Raw genomic sequence first — 17,318 nt, 5'->3', positions numbered from 1 at the left:
CGTGGAGCGTATGGACACAGCTCGCTGGCCTTTCCAAAGCTTTAAAGCTGAAGAATCAATGGAAGTGTGAGCTGAACAGTGTTAACAGCTGATGATGACAAAACGCCCGCTCAGCTGTTTTTGTTCCTCCTTGTTTTCAGGAAGCCCAGATTTTCCACCACCTTCTCTTTGAAAGACCCGGCCTCCGTCGTGTTTTCTGAAAAGCAAACTTTGCTTACATGATGAACCTCTTGTGGTGAATAGCGAGCGCTGTCGCTCGGCCAAGCTTTTCTCCGCTTACGCAACGCTGGTAGATTAAAATCCGCCCAGAGACGGCGTTTGGGTGGACGAGGGGGTCAAAGAGTTCGGTCTTTATCCTCTTTTGATTTTGCTTCTTGTAACCTGGAGAGTTTCAGCGTGCACCAGCCGCTTTTAACCTCCTCTGACCTCTTAAAAGAAACCTTTGCTTACATTTTCCTGTCTGCGACGGCGGGAGGAATGAGGCAGAGTGACGTCCTCGGGTTAAGAAAATGAGACACTTTCACACCTGAGGCCGTGGTTCACGTCCCATCTGGTTTCTGTCAACCACGACCACGACAGCAAACTGGTTTTAGTTCCCTGAAATGACCCAAATACCCACAACCTGCTCCATCTTCTTCCTGTCTGCCACTATTGTCCCAAAGTATTAAAAACAGGTCAATGAACGAACCGCGCTGTCGGCCACGACCACGGGCTCAGACATTATTTGTCCTTCATGGGATTCGCAAACAAAAATAAAAACATAAAAGCACAAACAATCACCTAAATCTCTAAATAAATCTGCAGGCCTCTCTGTTAACGTGGCTGGTAAACATCCTGTTTCCAGCACAGATCATCTCACTGATAATCTCCACGTGGCTCTGAGCTTCGCCGACACACCCTGGATGTTGAAAACTTCAGAGAAACTTCATTTACTCACTCAGCGGTGCAATAACATGATTTATATTCCATTTGGCAACAGTATTTTCACAGTATTACAGTATTTTCATAAACTGTACACATTCTGTATATACATGGACTCGTGACATTGGTAGTATTTCTCATAAGCATATTGGCAATCATATTTTATGGCATTTAATTTTTTAATCTGTTCATACAAATAGTTTTTTTTTATTCTGTATCCTGTATATTTTTATTTGGACCCTCTGTGCCACTGATTTTGCTTTTTTAATACTTGCTGACTGACTTTCCCCAGTGTGGGATCAATAAAGTCTTATCTTATCTTATCTTATTTGGAAACCTCTGGCTTCATACCAGACGTTTCAGGATGCTTACAGTCTAAACTTCAGGAGCTCTTCTGGTGCAGGTCAGTGCTGCTGAGCTTTGCGCTGAACCGTGCAAATTCCGTTTCGAGGCTCCTTCAAGCTGCAGCTCGTGATTGCGTGTGTCGTGCAGGGGGAGGTCGGAGGCTGATCCCGGATCTGCCGCAGAGCAGCTCTGTGTGTCGCAGCTCTGTGTTCACAGCTCACTCTGCAGGCGCTTTATCTCAGCACACACTGCTGCTCAGCATCAAACACGCTCTGCCCCACGCGCACGCTCCTCTTCTTCATCTCTGAGAGCCACTGACCAAAAACTGAAGATGGGAAAAATTAACGGATGCCTCAAATGCCTCTTTATCTTCTTCAACGTGCTGTTTGCAGTAAGTACAAACACTTGTTGGACTTTTTATTTGGTTTTCAAATTGACTTTCGTTTGCTCCTCTGCGTCTTTTTTTTTTCGTTAGTTCAGAGTTTGTGTTTGGAGAAAAAGATAAAACAGATTAAAAGTGGACAGAAATAATTTTTTAAAAAGGAATTACAGTGAGTTATTATTGAAGTGGAAAAAAAAACGACTAATTGTTTGACTTTCAGCTTTCGGAGAAAAAGTGCAGTGCAGTCCTTTAAAAGTCTTGATATTAACTTCACACTAATAAAGTCTAAAAAATAAGAGCATGTGTTAAAAATAAGAAAAACATCACCGTGTTTGATGAAAACAAGAGTAAAGAAAGGCGTGAGATGGTGCTGCACGCGCGTTTTTCACAGCAAAAAGCAGGTCCAGTTTTTTTCTTTGTGTGTGTTCATAAGATATACCTTTATTAGTCCCACAGTTGAGAAATTTCAGAGAAAAACTGCCTGCCCCCCCCCCCCCCCCCCCCCCCCCCCCCCGCCTTTATCACGACTATGCGGCCTTGATAAGAGTGTGCAGCAACGAAGCGTTCAGTAAACAGACACTTCCCGAAAACAGCGAGACAGAAAAAAATCAAGAGAGAAGACAGAGATGATCTGTGCATCAGACATCGGTTTCACGTTTCAGTCCACCCCCAGACCCCTTTTCCTCCCCACAATGAGATTTCATTGCTCTGCTGCAGAGGAGGGCAGCAGGCAGTTTGCAGCGGGAGGAGTCTGCGGGCCGCGCCCTCTTTCAGGGACATTGTGCACTTTTCACGCAGAGACAATAAGAAAGCAGCTGAAAGCTCAGAAACTGGACGAGCTGTGAGTGTGTGGAAACTAACAGACGGCCTGACTTATTTTTCTTACTTCTTCCTTTTTGTGCATTTGATAAAACTGAATTCGGTCTCGCAGATTTAACATTTTGAAGGACTTTAGATTCTTGCGCACATTGCAAACAGCGCCGCATCAGGGACACAGCGTGTCTCACACAGCGTGTCTCACACAGCGCGTCTCACACAGCGTGTCTCACACAGCGCGTCTCTGGAGTCCAAAGTGTCGTTGGTGTGAGTGTTTGCAGCAGCTGTCAGAGTTCAGGTGCGCTCGGTTTGTAGAGCTTTGTCTCCCTCTGGTGTCTCTGTGCAGACATCGCAGCATGCAGGGACACGAGTCAGCGCGAGGATCAGAAGATGTTCTGGAAATGACGAACGTGCTTTTCATGTTGTGACATGTCACATAATCACAGCTTTGGTGAACTCCTCTGACACTGCAAGCTTCAGAAGACCCGAAAAAACATTTCCAGCTCTGATTTGAGTCATAAAGATCACATAAAGCTGCCCCTCGCGTTAGCTCGTGCATAAATAACAGATCAGAATCAGGAAAAGGTGAAAGTTTGGATTTCAGCTGGAAAGAAGTCCTTTTGAACAGGATCCTTAAAGATGATCCACTGTGACAAAACAACGTGTTCACTGAGAATGAATGAAAACCTTTCGAACCTTTTTAAAGATGCAAAATTCCTCATTTAAAGTCTCGATTTCCTCCTCTAAACTTTACATTTGTGATTGCCAAACTTTTTCCAACACGTGAAAGTGAAAGTGAAAAAATCTTATGCCCCCCCCCCCCCCCCCCCCCCCCCCAGTCCAGGACCTGAGCCTTAAGTTGATCTGTTCAGTGAAACAATCACAGGATAAGATGCTTCTGAACGTCGACGGCAACGAATAGAAATGTTTCAAGTCTTTTTATACAAATTTTCCACAAATTGAATCTGATTCATGTGAGATTGTTGGAAACTTTTAAAACACAGTTATGTGGGTTTGACAGATCTGAGCTTGTGCAAATGGAGACATTAGAGGGTGGACCAAAATGTGTTATTATTATTGTTTACATACAGATTATTGATGTCATTTCCTCGTTGTTTGACTTTGTCCACGATTTTCCTTTTATAAGAATCAGTATTTTGGTGGCGCTCTTCAGCCTCCATATTCAAACTAACCAATGTGATGTGTCTGTCTTCAGATTCTGGGATGTCTGCTGATCTACGGGGCCGTGAAGTCCACTGCCTACAGCCATCAGGTAAACAACAACAACAACGACAACACCTGAATGCGCTTCATGTTCGACACATCAAAATGCAGAAAGCATGAAATCAGTCAGTGTTTTATCTCATGTCACGATCACTTCAGACGCGTGAAGAACAGGAGTGTGGCTGCTTCCTCCTGATAGAAACATGTGTGTTTTTTAACTTTAACCGCAGTAAAATAATGAACAAATCTACTTACTCTGACATGCAGGTGCTTTCACTTTTACACCTCGGCAGCTAAACGTTCAACCTCGATCACTGTCGTAGTTAACAGACGCCAGACTTAAAGAATAATCCCATTTTTTCTCTGTTACAATGTGGATTTTAATGAAATTAATTTGAAGTCTGGACATCATTTCTATCAGTTTTAATAATCTTGAACTCATAAAGTCAATTTCCTCGATGCAGGGACACAGAGACGCTGCCAAAAGCACAAACAGAGAGCAGAAACTAGCAGTCAGTCCATCAGACAGGTTGTAAACAAAAAGGAAAATGAAGGAAAATTACAACCAAATGTCTCAGTTTAGTTTCATCTTGACCCACGATACAGTTTTCTGCACACTGAGGGATTATCACCAACGTTTCTGGGGTGATCAGGTCCAGTTTCACCTCCAAACGAAGTGGTTTAAATAATCTGAACTGTCAAAACCCAAAGCTGTAACAAAGCTGAATTATCCTTTAACAGGAGACCGCAGTTCAGTCCCGTCTCCGTCTCTCATGTCTGTGCAGTAAATACGCAGCTGGAGCTCGCAGCCAGTTAGCTTAGCTCAGTACAGAGCGTGGAAGCCCCAATTTCTCTCCCCCCAAACTTTAACTCGGTGTGTCAGGATCACACTACACGCACTTCTGTCGCTTGCCAGGAAAACATAAACGCCGGCCATGTTAAGCATTGGAACAGATCACAACTGCTGTCAACAGAAGCTAAACCAAAAATGGAGTTTTTCATCTGCCAGGGTACGAAGCCATGCTGGTGTGCCCGGGCCAGATGAATTCCCTCCTTGTTCATTATCTTTGTTGGGTCAGTGGTCGCTGCCAAACATGCATTTACAGCTTCCCATTACGGGATGTCAGTTGGCAGAATGAGCTACAGATTTACTGTAACGTGACTCACGGCTAACACGAGGATATTTAGAGTCATATGTGAACAATTAAATCAATCAAGTGTTCGTTCAGGACAGGCAGAGCGGGCTTACAGGGTTTGTGTGGATTACTCCACAACATAAATCACTCTAAAAATGTTTGAATCATGGGGGATTTCTATTTTATGGCAACATTTAAAGAACCTTACGCAACCACTTACAGCCAGCAGTATAAATACCTCGTAGGTTCAGTTATGAAAGTTAATATTCTCAGAGCTTTGAATCGAAACAAAAGCAGCTGCATTGAGTTTGTGAAGCTCACGGCTGCCCGCGTTAATCAGGACATCGTCCGTCCAATCCCGTGCTGCACACATCTGAAGACACAGCGTACCTGTTTAGAAATGTTTGAAACAAGCCGAGGTGAAGGGTTGTGAGTGTTTATACGGACGCGGCCAAGTCGCCGCGATGCAGCGGAGGCTTTGATTTCTTAATGCAGAGCAGATGCAGCTCGGGGAGATTTTCCATTCTCACAGTCGACGGAAAAACAGGAAGGTTTCTGACAAAGTTATCAGATGAGAAATCCTGCAGGCTGCGTGACAGGGCCGGAGAAAAAAACAAAAAAACATGCAGTACAGACTTTTAGCTCATTGTTTTCAGCTAATCAGATGAACTTTCCATTTCTGAGGAGCGTTTTCCAGCAGATCATCGGGTTTTAGATTTCCTGCATTCCAACGTCCGTTTTGTGGGATGCAGACTTGAAGCCCACGTGGTCCTTTAGGAAAGACAGTGTCTTTGTCTGGAAGTGACTGTCTGTCTCTTAATTCCTGTCAAGTTAATGTCTTTATATGCTGCATATTGATGGTTGAGTGACACCTGAAAGCAGATGATTACTGAAGGATACTACAGTCGTCTCATTGCCAACACGTCTCATTAAAAGACCAATACCAACACTGAGCAGAGCGCTCCGCGTCTCCTTATCGACCAATAAGGAACATCCAGTGCGGTTCAGAGGAGCTGGAGGTTTGGTCTCATCTTGCATCCGCAGATTAACACCTGATGTGTTCAGGAATGATTCCAGATGAATCAATCAATCGAGCAGTTTTCAGCTGTCACGCTCACAGATCAGAGTTCATATCCAGCTGTCGCCGTTTAAGATTAGAGCTTTGCAGTGATTCGGTGTTGTGTTGTGTCGTCCTGTCGTGGCGGAGCAGCTGTCAGCGGTTGGGAGCCCAAGCCTGGGTTGGTCGTGGGTGTTCGCCATCGGCGTCCTCGGCATCTCCTGCTTGGGCATCTATGCAGGCTACTCTGAGAAAGACCTCGCCCTGAAAATAGTACGTACCACAACCCATTTCACTCAGAGGAACACCTCACGAGAATCAGCTGTCTGGTTTTTGTCGTTGTCTTGATGATCCTGTTCGAGCCGCTCAGTCCACAAAACGTCTTTGATGTTGTTTCGTTTACAGTTTGCAGGCTTCATGGGGGTTGGAATGATCATCATGCTGATCTTTGGCATCATTGTCGTTGTCACAAGGAACAAGGTCATCTATCTATCCAGCTACACATCCATCTGTCTTGACTGTGTTTATCCGTCTTGTCTCTAAGTTGACGTTACTGTCTTTCTCATTAGTGTCAATATAACAGGAGTGAGTAATGGCATCTTGACTCAGACTTACTATTTATTACTGTCTCCTGTTGCCTTGACACTAATGGCATTTGTTAATCTGTCTTGATGTGAGTGCTGTCTCGGTATCGATCAGTGTGCCTAAATCGTCTGTGTACATACTCTTGAGGCTACATGCTAATCCTACTCCGTCTTTGCGATGTCTCCTCTAGCTTGCGTTTGTTTTTTGCTCTCTGTCTTGACGCTAACATTCGCTGTGTTTCTTCTATTCTAGCTGTGTCAAAAATCACTCCCTTTTTACGACCAAGTGCATTAAATGTACCTGCAGCTGTTTAATGTATTTCTAGTACTCATAGTGCGAGCACTATTTTTAACAAAAATCACATGATGTTGCTTTGCCTTTGAATATTATAATCATGTGACACTTCAATAAAATCAGTGTCCAGCTCTCTTCATCTAGAACTTGTTTACTTTATCTCTGTATATTTACATTTCTCTCTCTCTCCCAATGCTAACGTTCTCTCTTTATCTTGATGCTAATATTATCTCATTGCAAACCTCCTGTCTCATTTTTTCCCTCTTCCAGTTTATCTTGATGCTAACACAGTTTTTTTGGTTTATCTTGATGCTAACACAGTTGTTTTAATTTATCTTGATGCTAACACAGTTTTCTGCATCTATCAGTATACTAAAGGTCTCTTTACGTTTATTTTGAGGCTATGCTTTCTCGTATGAACTTTATTACGAATGTCCTTTCTCAGTCTGCCTTGACAATATCTCTATTTTGTCTAACTAATTGTTTTTCTGTTCCTTTATGCTAACTCGTATCATCATATTTAATACTCATTTTAATCTACTGTATTCAGATGCTACCACTGTTTACTCTCTCTCATCTTTCTATCTTAATGCTAATGCTCTTTCTTCTTCTCTCTCCAGTTCTGTCCAGATTAACTGCATGCAAAATATATCCAAATATATTCAGAAGTGCCAGAAACCTCAATTTACTCAGTAAAGAGTTATTTATTATTCGGTGAACGAGTGAACGAGGGGGTAATTTCGGACACAGAACCTGTTTTGATGCTAGCCGTCTGTCTTTCTTGATACTATCGTTGTTTCTCTCTCAGTGCTAGTTCTTCTTTACTCTCCTCTCGTTCTGTCTTGATGCTAATGAATTCTGTCTATTGTTAGCGACCACAATGCTAATTTGGTTCTCTCACTGTCTTAAATCTGTTTTCTCATCCGTGCCAGTCTTTAAATTTCCTCTATCTTTTTATGTCGCTCTATCCCTCTCGATGCTAATGTTGTTTTTTCTCTCCTTGCAGCTGAGAGATAGCTTTGAGAGCGCCTCCTCTGAGGTGGCAAAGCCTTTCATGGAAGACGAGGGACTGAGAGAGATGCTCGAGGCCCTTCAACAAACCGTAATGTTCCCTGTGTACTCTTTACTCTTAGGAGTGTCGTCTAGCGCTGCCTCTTGTGGGCTCTTCTAGGATGAACGCTACCAGAAAAACTTTATATAATCCACATTTCACACATGTTTTGCACTGATGATTACATTACAGTCACAACAATGGCCCCTGTGTAGTTAAAAAAAAGCTTTGAAAAACCCTGAAGGGCGTTCAACTGTCCGTACTGTGTTTATGAGGACATGCTGTAAAATCCAACCAGTATTTTCCTCTGGTGTTATTGTCACTTCTCTCTGTCACTTCATTTTTATAGCAGCAGTGTAGTTTCCCATTGAAGACCACGTCCAGCTGTTGAAACTCACATTTGCATGTGGTTGCAGGCCCAGTGCTGTGGAGTGGTCAGCGCCTCGGACTGGGGCGATAATATCCCTCGGACCTGTGAGTGCAGTGGAGGTGGATATGGATCGTTTGGAGGATTTGGACAATCTGGATGCATATCCAAACCACAGGTTGGCTTTTGTAAAATTAAACTGCGATATACTGTATTATTTCAGTTAGTCTATCTAATGGGAAAGATGGTGCGTGTGGACAGAAGTAAATGCTGCCTCTTCATCACTAAACATACCAAAAACTGGACCTCAAGCAGTCGGCTGTATGTGGCGGCTGTGGTGCAGGTGGTACAGAGGGATTGTCTATTCATTACAGGGTTGGTGGTTCCATCCTCAGCTCTATGTGCAAGTGTCCTTGATTGAATATTAATAATAGTTTGTGGTTTCTTATTAAGTTGACCATATTTTTCTCGTTTTCTTGCAGGGAGCCAAAGGCCCAGAAAGAATCTATAAACAGGTATTCAATCAATCAACCAACCAACCTTTTCAAACACCATCAAATTTAGCAGTGAGCGATGTTTCACGATAACGACCTTTCCTCCATCTTCTCCTCTGCAGACCTGCGGTGAGGTCATCTTCCTGTGGTTCAACCTCATCTTCCAGGTCGCCATGGGCTTGTTCTTTGGATTTGCTGTCACCGCAGTAAGCTCCGCTGTTATTATTATTTATTAGTATTAGCTGAAGTAAAAAGTACAGCCTTGGGTTCACTCGGTTCAGGTCCTGCAGACGCGAGTCCAGGCTGCGTTCAGGCCTCGCCTTTAGACCCGAGGACAACTGCAATCCTCCAAACCAAACTGCTGGAAAAATGCTGATTTATCAGATACAAGATTTAATTTATGATCCGTGTATCCAGGAGGCGTCCTTCTTCTGTGTCTCTGTGAAGAAACATCTCAATAAAAGCACTCAGATTTAAATTTGAAATGGGGAAAAACACTTCCAGAACCAGCAGGCCCTGTTTTGCAGATGTGTTTCAGGGGAACACACTATCCTTTCAGCGCCACTCAGAAAGCTCAACAACTCATTCGGCTATTAAACGAACAACATGGAGGCAATAAACTGAAATAAAAACATCTTTGTAACAGCTGTTACCCTCCAGCCAGCATTGAAATTCAAAGCAGCGTGGATTGGACAGATGGTTGCTTGCGTGGCGTATTTCACTCCCGTTGTGGACTGTACCTGTACCTGTACCTGTACCTGTCCCTGTACCTGTACCTGTCCCTGTACCTGTACCTGTACCTGTCCCTGTCCCTGTACCTGTACCTGTACCTGTACCTGTACCTGTACCTGTCCCTGTACCTGTACCTGTACCTGTACCTGTACCTGTCTCTCTAACTGACGTCCTGTCTCTCCAGCTGCTGGGCCTGCTGGTCTCCCTCCTGATGATCCACCAGGTCAAACGTCATGACAGCGCGGGAGGAGCGTCCATCGCTATGAAGGGCTACTGAAGGGAACCCTCCACCCCTGACCCCTGACCTTTAAACCTGTGCACTATAACAGGAGGACTCAGTGGTCCATACATGACCTCTTCTTTTCTTTTCACAACATTGCTGCCTTTTGAAGAGAGCGAGTGGGAAAGCAGGAGACAGAGGGATGGTGGTGCTTGCTGCAGGAAGACTTCATTTGGGAGCTGAGGTGCTGCTTCACAGCATTCTTTTCTTCCAGCTTATTATTGTAGAAAAAATTGCAAACATTTATTTTTTTGTGAATCCGTGTATCTCTTGTGTGTTTTGTGATGTATGCAGTATTATAGTCGACTGATGTAACAGAGACATATTGTAGAAAAGAGGCGTTTTCAATGCTTAGCCTTCAGCACATCTGACCACAGCTCTATTAACCCGAGGAGGTGACAGCCGGAGCTATTCCAAGGGATTTTAAAACAGTTTGAAAATGCTCTGTCGCCCCAGAAAATAACACATTGAAGTTCAAATATGGATCTGTGTGAAATTGGTCTTCCTGGCAAACTGTTGCAGCTGGCGAGCTAATCGCTAACACCAGCCAGGAACTTGCTCGTGCATCTGCCGCCATTGTTCTTCTTCTGCTGAACGTCTGGCTTGCCAACTGTCATTTAGCTTTAAGTTGCTCTGCCTGTCAGCAAGCTAGTTAACTCCTTCACGAACCGGCAAATAAATTCACAGTTTATTCGAAAGACTTAGTATCGCAGACGGGCTCCAGGCTTTAATTGCCAGTGTTTCCAGTGCTTTAATCCAATCAGTCGGCAGTTATTAATGACGGTATTTCTTTACATGGATTGAGAAATAAAACCCTTAGATTTGATTCCACGAACAGATGTAAGATGAAGACTAATTCTTTTTGCCTTGAGCGTGGTCAGCATCGTTTCTGGGGAATAAAGTTCGGAAAAGCAGGAAAGTTTTCAGACCCTCCTCGGGCTAAAATGATCAAGTCAGACGAACACTTCAGCTGTCATTCGTCAGTGTGTCTGTGAGAAATGTAATAACAAACTTGCTTATTTTCCCCAAGCTATGTGTAAATCTATATAAACACTTCAGTCTTGTAAACAGAACTCTCCACTGGACGTCAGGGTTAGATTAATGAATGTCCCGATGAGACATCTTCCAAATCAGTAACTTCTCTCAACTTTGTGCGTCAGTACAATTACTCACGTAGAAGCCATGAAAACATCGGACGACATCAGTCACACAGATTCACTGAGGATGAAGCCATGTGATGAACCAAACAACAGCAGCTCAGGGTTAAAATGTCAGATCTCCCACAGACCATGAACACACCACCACCATCAAAAAGGGACAATGATTGAAACTGAAGACACAACTGCGACAGGAAGTGTTTTATTGTACAATCTGCCCTCATGTCCTTTCAGATTAAACTCCAGAGACTGAATATCCACCATGTCTCGCTGTCCTGTGTCCTCATGTGATCTGTGTTCCCTCACCTTCAGCCTTTGATGTGCTCTTCACGTAATGGGCTGATGGAGGCCAGTAGGGAGGTTGAAAGGGAAGATGAGGCTTTAAAGGGCTAATGGGAGGCAAAGTGGGAAGATCAGAGGGTTGAAGGGTTGATGGAGGGATACAGAGTGAGATGGATGGCTTTGAGGAAACGATGGCACACTTGAGTGTATGATAGCAGGATAGGTGGACTAGAAATGAGTGAATAGCGTTGTATGGTGGGCTGAGGAGGGGGTATTGTAAGGGTGATGAAGGAAGGTTGACGCTAATCGAGTTCACCTCAAAGGTTCATTTTCATGTTGAATAAACTTTAAGTGAAAGTATGTGATTGAATGCTGCCCACAAACTGAGGTATAGAGCCATTTTTATGCTTTGGTTTCCTGATTTCCAGTTATGGAGTGAAGACGTGGTGTAACACAGCGCCAGTAGATTAAATTACAGTAAAGATTACTGTGTCTGTGATTCAGAACAGGGTTTGTTAGCACGCAGCCCGTCCAAACAGACAGAAAGCCACAGGGACGAGACATGAGACATGAGGAGGAAGGAAGGAGGAAGTGGCTGGTATGTGTGTTATGGGGCTGATTGGAAACAGGCGTGCAAGTAGATGCCAGGTGAGGAATGGAGGCAGGAAATGCTGATGCGTTCAGGGCAGGAATACTTACGACAACAGTGTTCTTCCAGCTTTGTACCAACAGTCTGTGCCTCCATGAAGAAACAGTTTTTCCCAGTTTGGTGTGGAAGACCTTGACCAGCCTGCACAGATTCATAACCTCGACCCCATTCATCACATCATGGGATGAACTGGATCAGACCTGACCCCCAGCTGACAGTTTTTGACCTTATTCCAAAGACAATACTCCAGCTTGTTCAGATGACTAATGAAAATGAATATTCCCTAATATTCCTGTTGACGTGCAGCTGTGCGCACTCCGATGAACAACACAGCGTCTGTTTCATTTGTTCAAACACCGTCTTGAAAAGGTGGTGCTGGTCAGGTATCGGCATTGTGACATTTGCACAGTGATGTTTTCTTAATTTTCTTGTGTTTCGTCTATTTAAGTTGCAGCACATGGGTGTGTTGCTCAGGTGTCCACATACTTTTGTCCATATATTTAGCTTCACCCCATTTAAACCAGCAGCCACTAGATGGCAGGAAACACCAGAGAACAGCCACAGTGACCAGTGACAGAGCTTCATGTGCTGAGGAGCATTTAATCTTTCAGATGCAGGAGATGTTTTTCTCCACAGCAACAACTGATGTGAATGAACTGCAGACGAACACCTGCAGACACCGTTTCACTTTAGTCTTTCTAAAAACTGATATTTAGTGCTTCAGTGAGGCTGATCGCACGCTCTGTTGTGATAAACATGGAAATATAACATTTTGATGGAAGATCTCGGTGCAGCGTCAGGAATCATGTCAGCTGTAAGCAGATTTCTTATCTTTTTCAGGTGAAGTGAACTCACCTCTGTTCAATCACTGCTGGTTTATTCATGGCAAAAGAAAGGAGAAATGCTGTCAGTTAGCGACAGCCGGCTTTTTAAAATCTGAAGGAAAAGCACAAAGAGGGAAACACAAGCTGTGCAGGTGACAGTGATTACACTCTGACCTCTGCTGGAGTGCTTCCTGCCATCTCAGTCTTTTCATTTCACAAACATAATATGATTTTATCGCGATCTTGAATGAAATTAAATTAAAAGCATCTTTTTGAATGAAATCTTCAAGTACGCTCATTTGAAAGGCTCTTCAAAAAAAAAATCCTCAGCAAGCGCAGTGAGGTTTTACTACGAGAGAGCGCTCGGTTCAGTCAAGCTTTAGCTTGGATATCATCACCAGTCGAGCTGTTCTTTGACTCCAGGCATTAACTGCTGGGACTAGTAAAACACACACTTCAGGCTAAAAACTGATTTTACCCGATCAAAACGCAGAAATTTGAATATGTCTTCCTCCTCTTTGAGATTGTGTCTGTTGCATTGAGTCCTCTCCATGTGAACCAGCATCAGGCGCTTTCACTTCAGGCCTTTTGCCAGAGGTTAGTGGACACGACGGACGGCGCTTCACAGACTGCTGCTACAGGAACTGAACAATAAAGACCCAGATGGTTCATTGTCTGTAGTTTATTCTTGTAAAACACAAATTACATGCAAAAGGGGAAGGTACTTTTAAATATGTACCGCTGTAACGTGATATATAACGAAGGTTATATTGAACAAAATTAAAGTTAATGCAAAATTAACATTCTGTTCACCACATTATCATCATCCTGGCTCACCTCTTTACTGTGAGGATTCTTAAAATATTTTATTGGCATATGTGGCAGAGCAGCTTAAAGGCCACGGTTCAGCGGTTGCAAGAAAAATGATCTCACTCCATCAGCTGCCTGAGGGTTTTTATCCAGCCTGTAACTGACAGTGTAACATCGGGGTATAATATTCTTTTGTCCTTTTCCATGAGTGTTACTGCCCCTTGACTACCTTCCACCCGAGTCATTTTTACTTTTATTTTTACTTCACTTTTTAGAGATGTTTTTTTTAGCATTGACTTTATGTCAAACCACCTCATTATTTCTGTCAGGGTGCAGTGGCTGCTCCGATGACACGGCGACAGCTTGTTTTTTTGTGCCCTAAAACGACTTCTGCCACTAACTTTGTTATCTTTTGGTCCCCTGATTTCCACCAGGAAGCATCTCCTCATTAACAGGTGTCATACATCAAGTTGAAAAGGGAAGTAACCACAAGTCAGTGCAGTTAAGAGGGTTTGCTGACTCCCACTTCGACCGTAGAAATCTCACAGAAAGAAGCATAAGAAATTTAGGACGGGAATGCAAAAATGTGCTTGCATGGAGCCTTTTTTCACTGGAGAAATTGGTACAACTACAGCAGCAGGGACCTCACACTGTATGACGTAGAATACATAATAATATGACAGCCAAACTGTGGAGTTAAGGAATGCTGGCAGCTGCAGTGGGATGCATGCTTCAAATTCCTTCAAGAAGATTTGCAAGTGTGCAGGCTAACATGCAGCAATGATGGTGCAGCACTGAAGCAGCACCAGCTCAGGCAGAACAAAAGAGTGAGCAGTCAGCTGGCAGATTAAACAGGCTGCATGTGCATCAGTGAACGTCATGCAAGGCCTTTTTCATGGAAGATGTTTTGGGATGTCCCAAGGTTTAAAGTACAGTTAGCCCTAACCCTAACCCTAACCCTAACCCTAACCCTTTTGCCCTTATCTAAACCTAACCTTTCTTCATTTTCAGGGTCCTGGTATTGTGCATGCTGACTCACTGTAGCTCTCTTGTGGCTTAGTGGGTCCGTAATAGGTTGACTGCTATGATAAGTCAAATGTCTGCTGTGTAAGAGGCCTAATCAGCGTGCAGGATGTACAAATGCCATGAAAACCACAGGTGTAATTAATAAAGGCTGTGTTCCATTAAAATCATCCAGTTTGTGAGCCTTTTTGTGTGTTGTGTTAGCCTGTTGTGGCTCAGGGCATCATTGATGTTATTTGTTCCACATGTGCTTTTACTTGTGGGAGAAGTCAAAATGCTGGAGATCTCTGTCATGATGTATCTGAAGGCATTTCAAACCTGTACTTCCTTTGCCCTGGTCTGAATCTGTGCATGTGTTGGTGAACATTTTTCGTTTTCAAAGATTCAAGTGAACCAAAAAGCATCTCAAAATGTCAAATTGTTCCCTCTGCTTATTTGTTAAATATGTTTGAGGCTAGAGCAAGAACATACATCATTAGTCTGGGTCAGACCTCAATTCATTTCTGGCCACAGGAGCCATTTAGCTCAAACTTGCAGAGTAGGCCTTGGTCAGATCGTGGTCAGATTACGTTCCCACCACAAACAAATTGTTCCAGAATGCCTTTGTGACTGGACCGAGACCATTTCCCCTGACGGGTCCCAGTGTGATTATTTTGGTCCACATCAGCTCATGATTGCTGTGTTTGGATGTACCCACATGAACTGATTCTAATTCAACCAGACCAAACAATGCCTGAGTGAAAACATACTTAGAACAATACTATTTTACAAGACAAAGTTAAAGCCGGTGATATGACAAAACCGTTCACGATCAATGCATCACACAAAAGCACCTTTTAAAAACAGTCTGTGGGATTGATGATAGAAATGACCAGAGGGGCAGAGTTTTTACCATCGTTATTAAGACCAGGATTGAAGAATGGGTACAGTTTGTCGGTGAAGGAGCAGCCAGTGAAGGAGTAGAGAGGAGCTGCAGTATCCACGTCATAAAAGCAGACCAGACCCTCCTCATAATCCACAAACACTCCCACCTTCTGTGGCTTTGGATTCAGAGAGAGAGGTAGAGGAGAGCCAACAAGAACTGCATATTCATCACCATTTTTCAACCACATAGTCCAGTGACCATTTTCTGGGCACAGCGGGGTTATTCCCTTCCTCTTGATCGACTCTTTGGCCACCCCTAAAGTCCATCTAGTCTTGTCTTTAACTTGAACCTCGAAGTAAAATCTTCCATAAGAGAAACACTGTTTTGATAAGACACAACAACTAGGGTTGAATCTCTGAGGACTGTCTGGGAGATTCTTCTTCACGTCACCATGGTGTATTTGTTTGCCATCATCAGACAGGATGAGAGCAGAATGTGCTGTATCTGGATCCAGAGTCACGTCCACCGCAAACTGTTTGATCCTGTGTAGCTCAATCTTATGGATGAGTTTCTCCATCTGTTTGCCAAGCATCTCCTCCAGCTGATCCACCGCTGTCCTCACGATCCCCTCATATGACGGCAGATTCAAGCTGACGTCTGTCCAGTCTTTGGTGAGTGCAGAAGCATTCAGGGACCCTAAGCTCTGGAGGAAGTGCAGGTGGTCCTTTGAGCGTGAGAGCTGCTCCACTTCAGCCCGTCTTCTTATCAGCTCAGAGATTTCCTGCTCCAGCTCTTGGATGAAAGCTTCGGCCTGCTTTTCTGTTGTTTTCTGCATCTCTTCAATCATCCCAATGAACTCCGCCTGGGCTGTTTCCAAAGACTGTATCAAAGTGCTGAAGACCTGAACACCACCTGCCATCTCTCTGTCCGCGGCATCCTTACTGAACTTCAGAGAGTGTTTGATATCCTGACTCTTCATCCGTCTCTCCTGGATCATCCGATGGATTTCAATCTCTCGCTTCCCAAGATCTGCCTTCTTCCTCTCAAACTCCTCTTTAAGGGGAATGACTTCATGCGACTTGTGGTCTAAAACAGGGCATAGCATGCACACACAGGTCTGGTCATTCTTGCAGAAGAGCTCCAGAGCTTTATCATGTATCTTACACATCCTGCCCTCCAGATTCTCCACAGGATCGGTTAGCTGATGTCTTTTCAGGCAGGACGCCGTCAGATGTGGCTTCAGGTGAGTCTCACAGTAGGAGGCCAGACAGACCAGGCAGGACCTCAGAGCTTTCATTTTGGTTTCAGTGCAGATGTCACAGGGAACTTCTCCTGGTTTGGCAACTCGCGAGTTTCTCCTTCCAGCTGAATGTCTGAACTGAGCAGCCATCTCTGATATGAAAGTATTGACTCGTAGATCAAGCCTTTTATAGAAAGGCTCTTTGCATGAGGGGCACTGACACAGGATGCTGCTGTCCCAGTGCTGCATGATGCAGGTTTTGCAGAAGTTGTGTCCACATGGTAATGTGACTGGATTGGTGAACACATCCAGACAGATTCCGCACAGAAGCTGCTCTTCAGTCAACAGACAGCTGGCAGTCGACATGTTGACACTCTAAAAGCAAAAATTAAAGCACCACTGTCAGTACACAATCTGATTTACCCGCTGCAAAGTTCAAAGCTGGATTATTAGCAGGATTAAAGAAAAACAGGAAAAGTGTTCAGACTGCAGCCTGGACCGTGTGTGCTACTATTTAAACACAGTAAATCACTGGCTGCACTCACCGATGAAGACTTGATGAAGGGTGTGGACTTCCTCAAAGGTTGGATGAACAGAGTGAAATCTTTCTAGGGAGCTCGTCTTTCTTTCTTGTGCAGGACTGTCTTGAAAAATGTCCTTTCTTTCTTGTGCAGGACTGCAGCTCTGTTGCTGTTCTTTGATTCCTTTGATTGACTCCCACACAAGGAATTTTGTCGTCAGTGTTGCTACGCCTCTTTGCAGTCGGTAAACCAGTTTGGGTGTT

At 43.9% G+C, this 17,318-nt stretch overlaps 2 protein-coding genes across 2 annotated transcripts; one reads left to right on the top strand and one right to left on the bottom strand.

The window, feature by feature from the left end:
• The first annotated feature begins 1,459 nt into the window (after window positions 1–1,459).
• LOC139350284 (tetraspanin-8-like) lies at window positions 1,460–11,095 on the top strand. Its single transcript, XM_070991509.1, has 9 exons — window positions 1,460–1,657; window positions 3,681–3,737; window positions 6,035–6,154; window positions 6,287–6,361; window positions 7,767–7,862; window positions 8,228–8,356; window positions 8,661–8,693; window positions 8,795–8,878; window positions 9,589–11,095. The coding sequence occupies exons 1-9, from the start codon at window positions 1,598–1,600 to the stop codon at window positions 9,679–9,681; spliced, it is 747 nt and encodes a 248-aa protein (XP_070847610.1). The 5' UTR covers window positions 1,460–1,597; the 3' UTR covers window positions 9,682–11,095.
• Window positions 11,096–15,265: 4,170 nt separating this feature from the next.
• LOC139350559 (E3 ubiquitin-protein ligase TRIM39-like) lies at window positions 15,266–16,900 on the bottom strand. Its single transcript, XM_070992033.1, has one exon. The coding sequence runs from the start codon at window positions 16,898–16,900 to the stop codon at window positions 15,266–15,268; it is 1,635 nt and encodes a 544-aa protein (XP_070848134.1).
• Between the last annotated feature and the right edge of the window lie 418 nt (window positions 16,901–17,318).

This window comes from Chaetodon trifascialis, chromosome 22 (genome assembly GCF_039877785.1).
Source record: "Chaetodon trifascialis isolate fChaTrf1 chromosome 22, fChaTrf1.hap1, whole genome shotgun sequence".
Lineage (NCBI taxonomy): Eukaryota > Metazoa > Chordata > Actinopteri > Chaetodontiformes > Chaetodontidae > Chaetodon > Chaetodon trifascialis.
The sequence above is the reverse complement of the archived record's forward strand: the minus strand, read 5'-3'. Positions and strand labels throughout refer to the sequence as shown.

Coding starts and splice junctions, on each gene's coding strand:
- LOC139350284 (XM_070991509.1), top strand. CDS start 1,598: ATGGGAAAAATTAACGGATGCCTCAAATGCCTCTTTATCTTCTTCAAC. Junction 3,738..6,034: donor CCACTGCCTACAGCCATCAG/GTAAACAACAAC, acceptor GTGGCGGAGCAG/CTGTCAGCGGTTGGGAGCCC. Junction 6,155..6,286: donor AAGACCTCGCCCTGAAAATA/GTACGTACCACA, acceptor TTTCGTTTACAG/TTTGCAGGCTTCATGGGGGT.
- LOC139350559 (XM_070992033.1), bottom strand. CDS start 16,900: ATGTCGACTGCCAGCTGTCTGTTGACTGAAGAGCAGCTTCTGTGCGGA.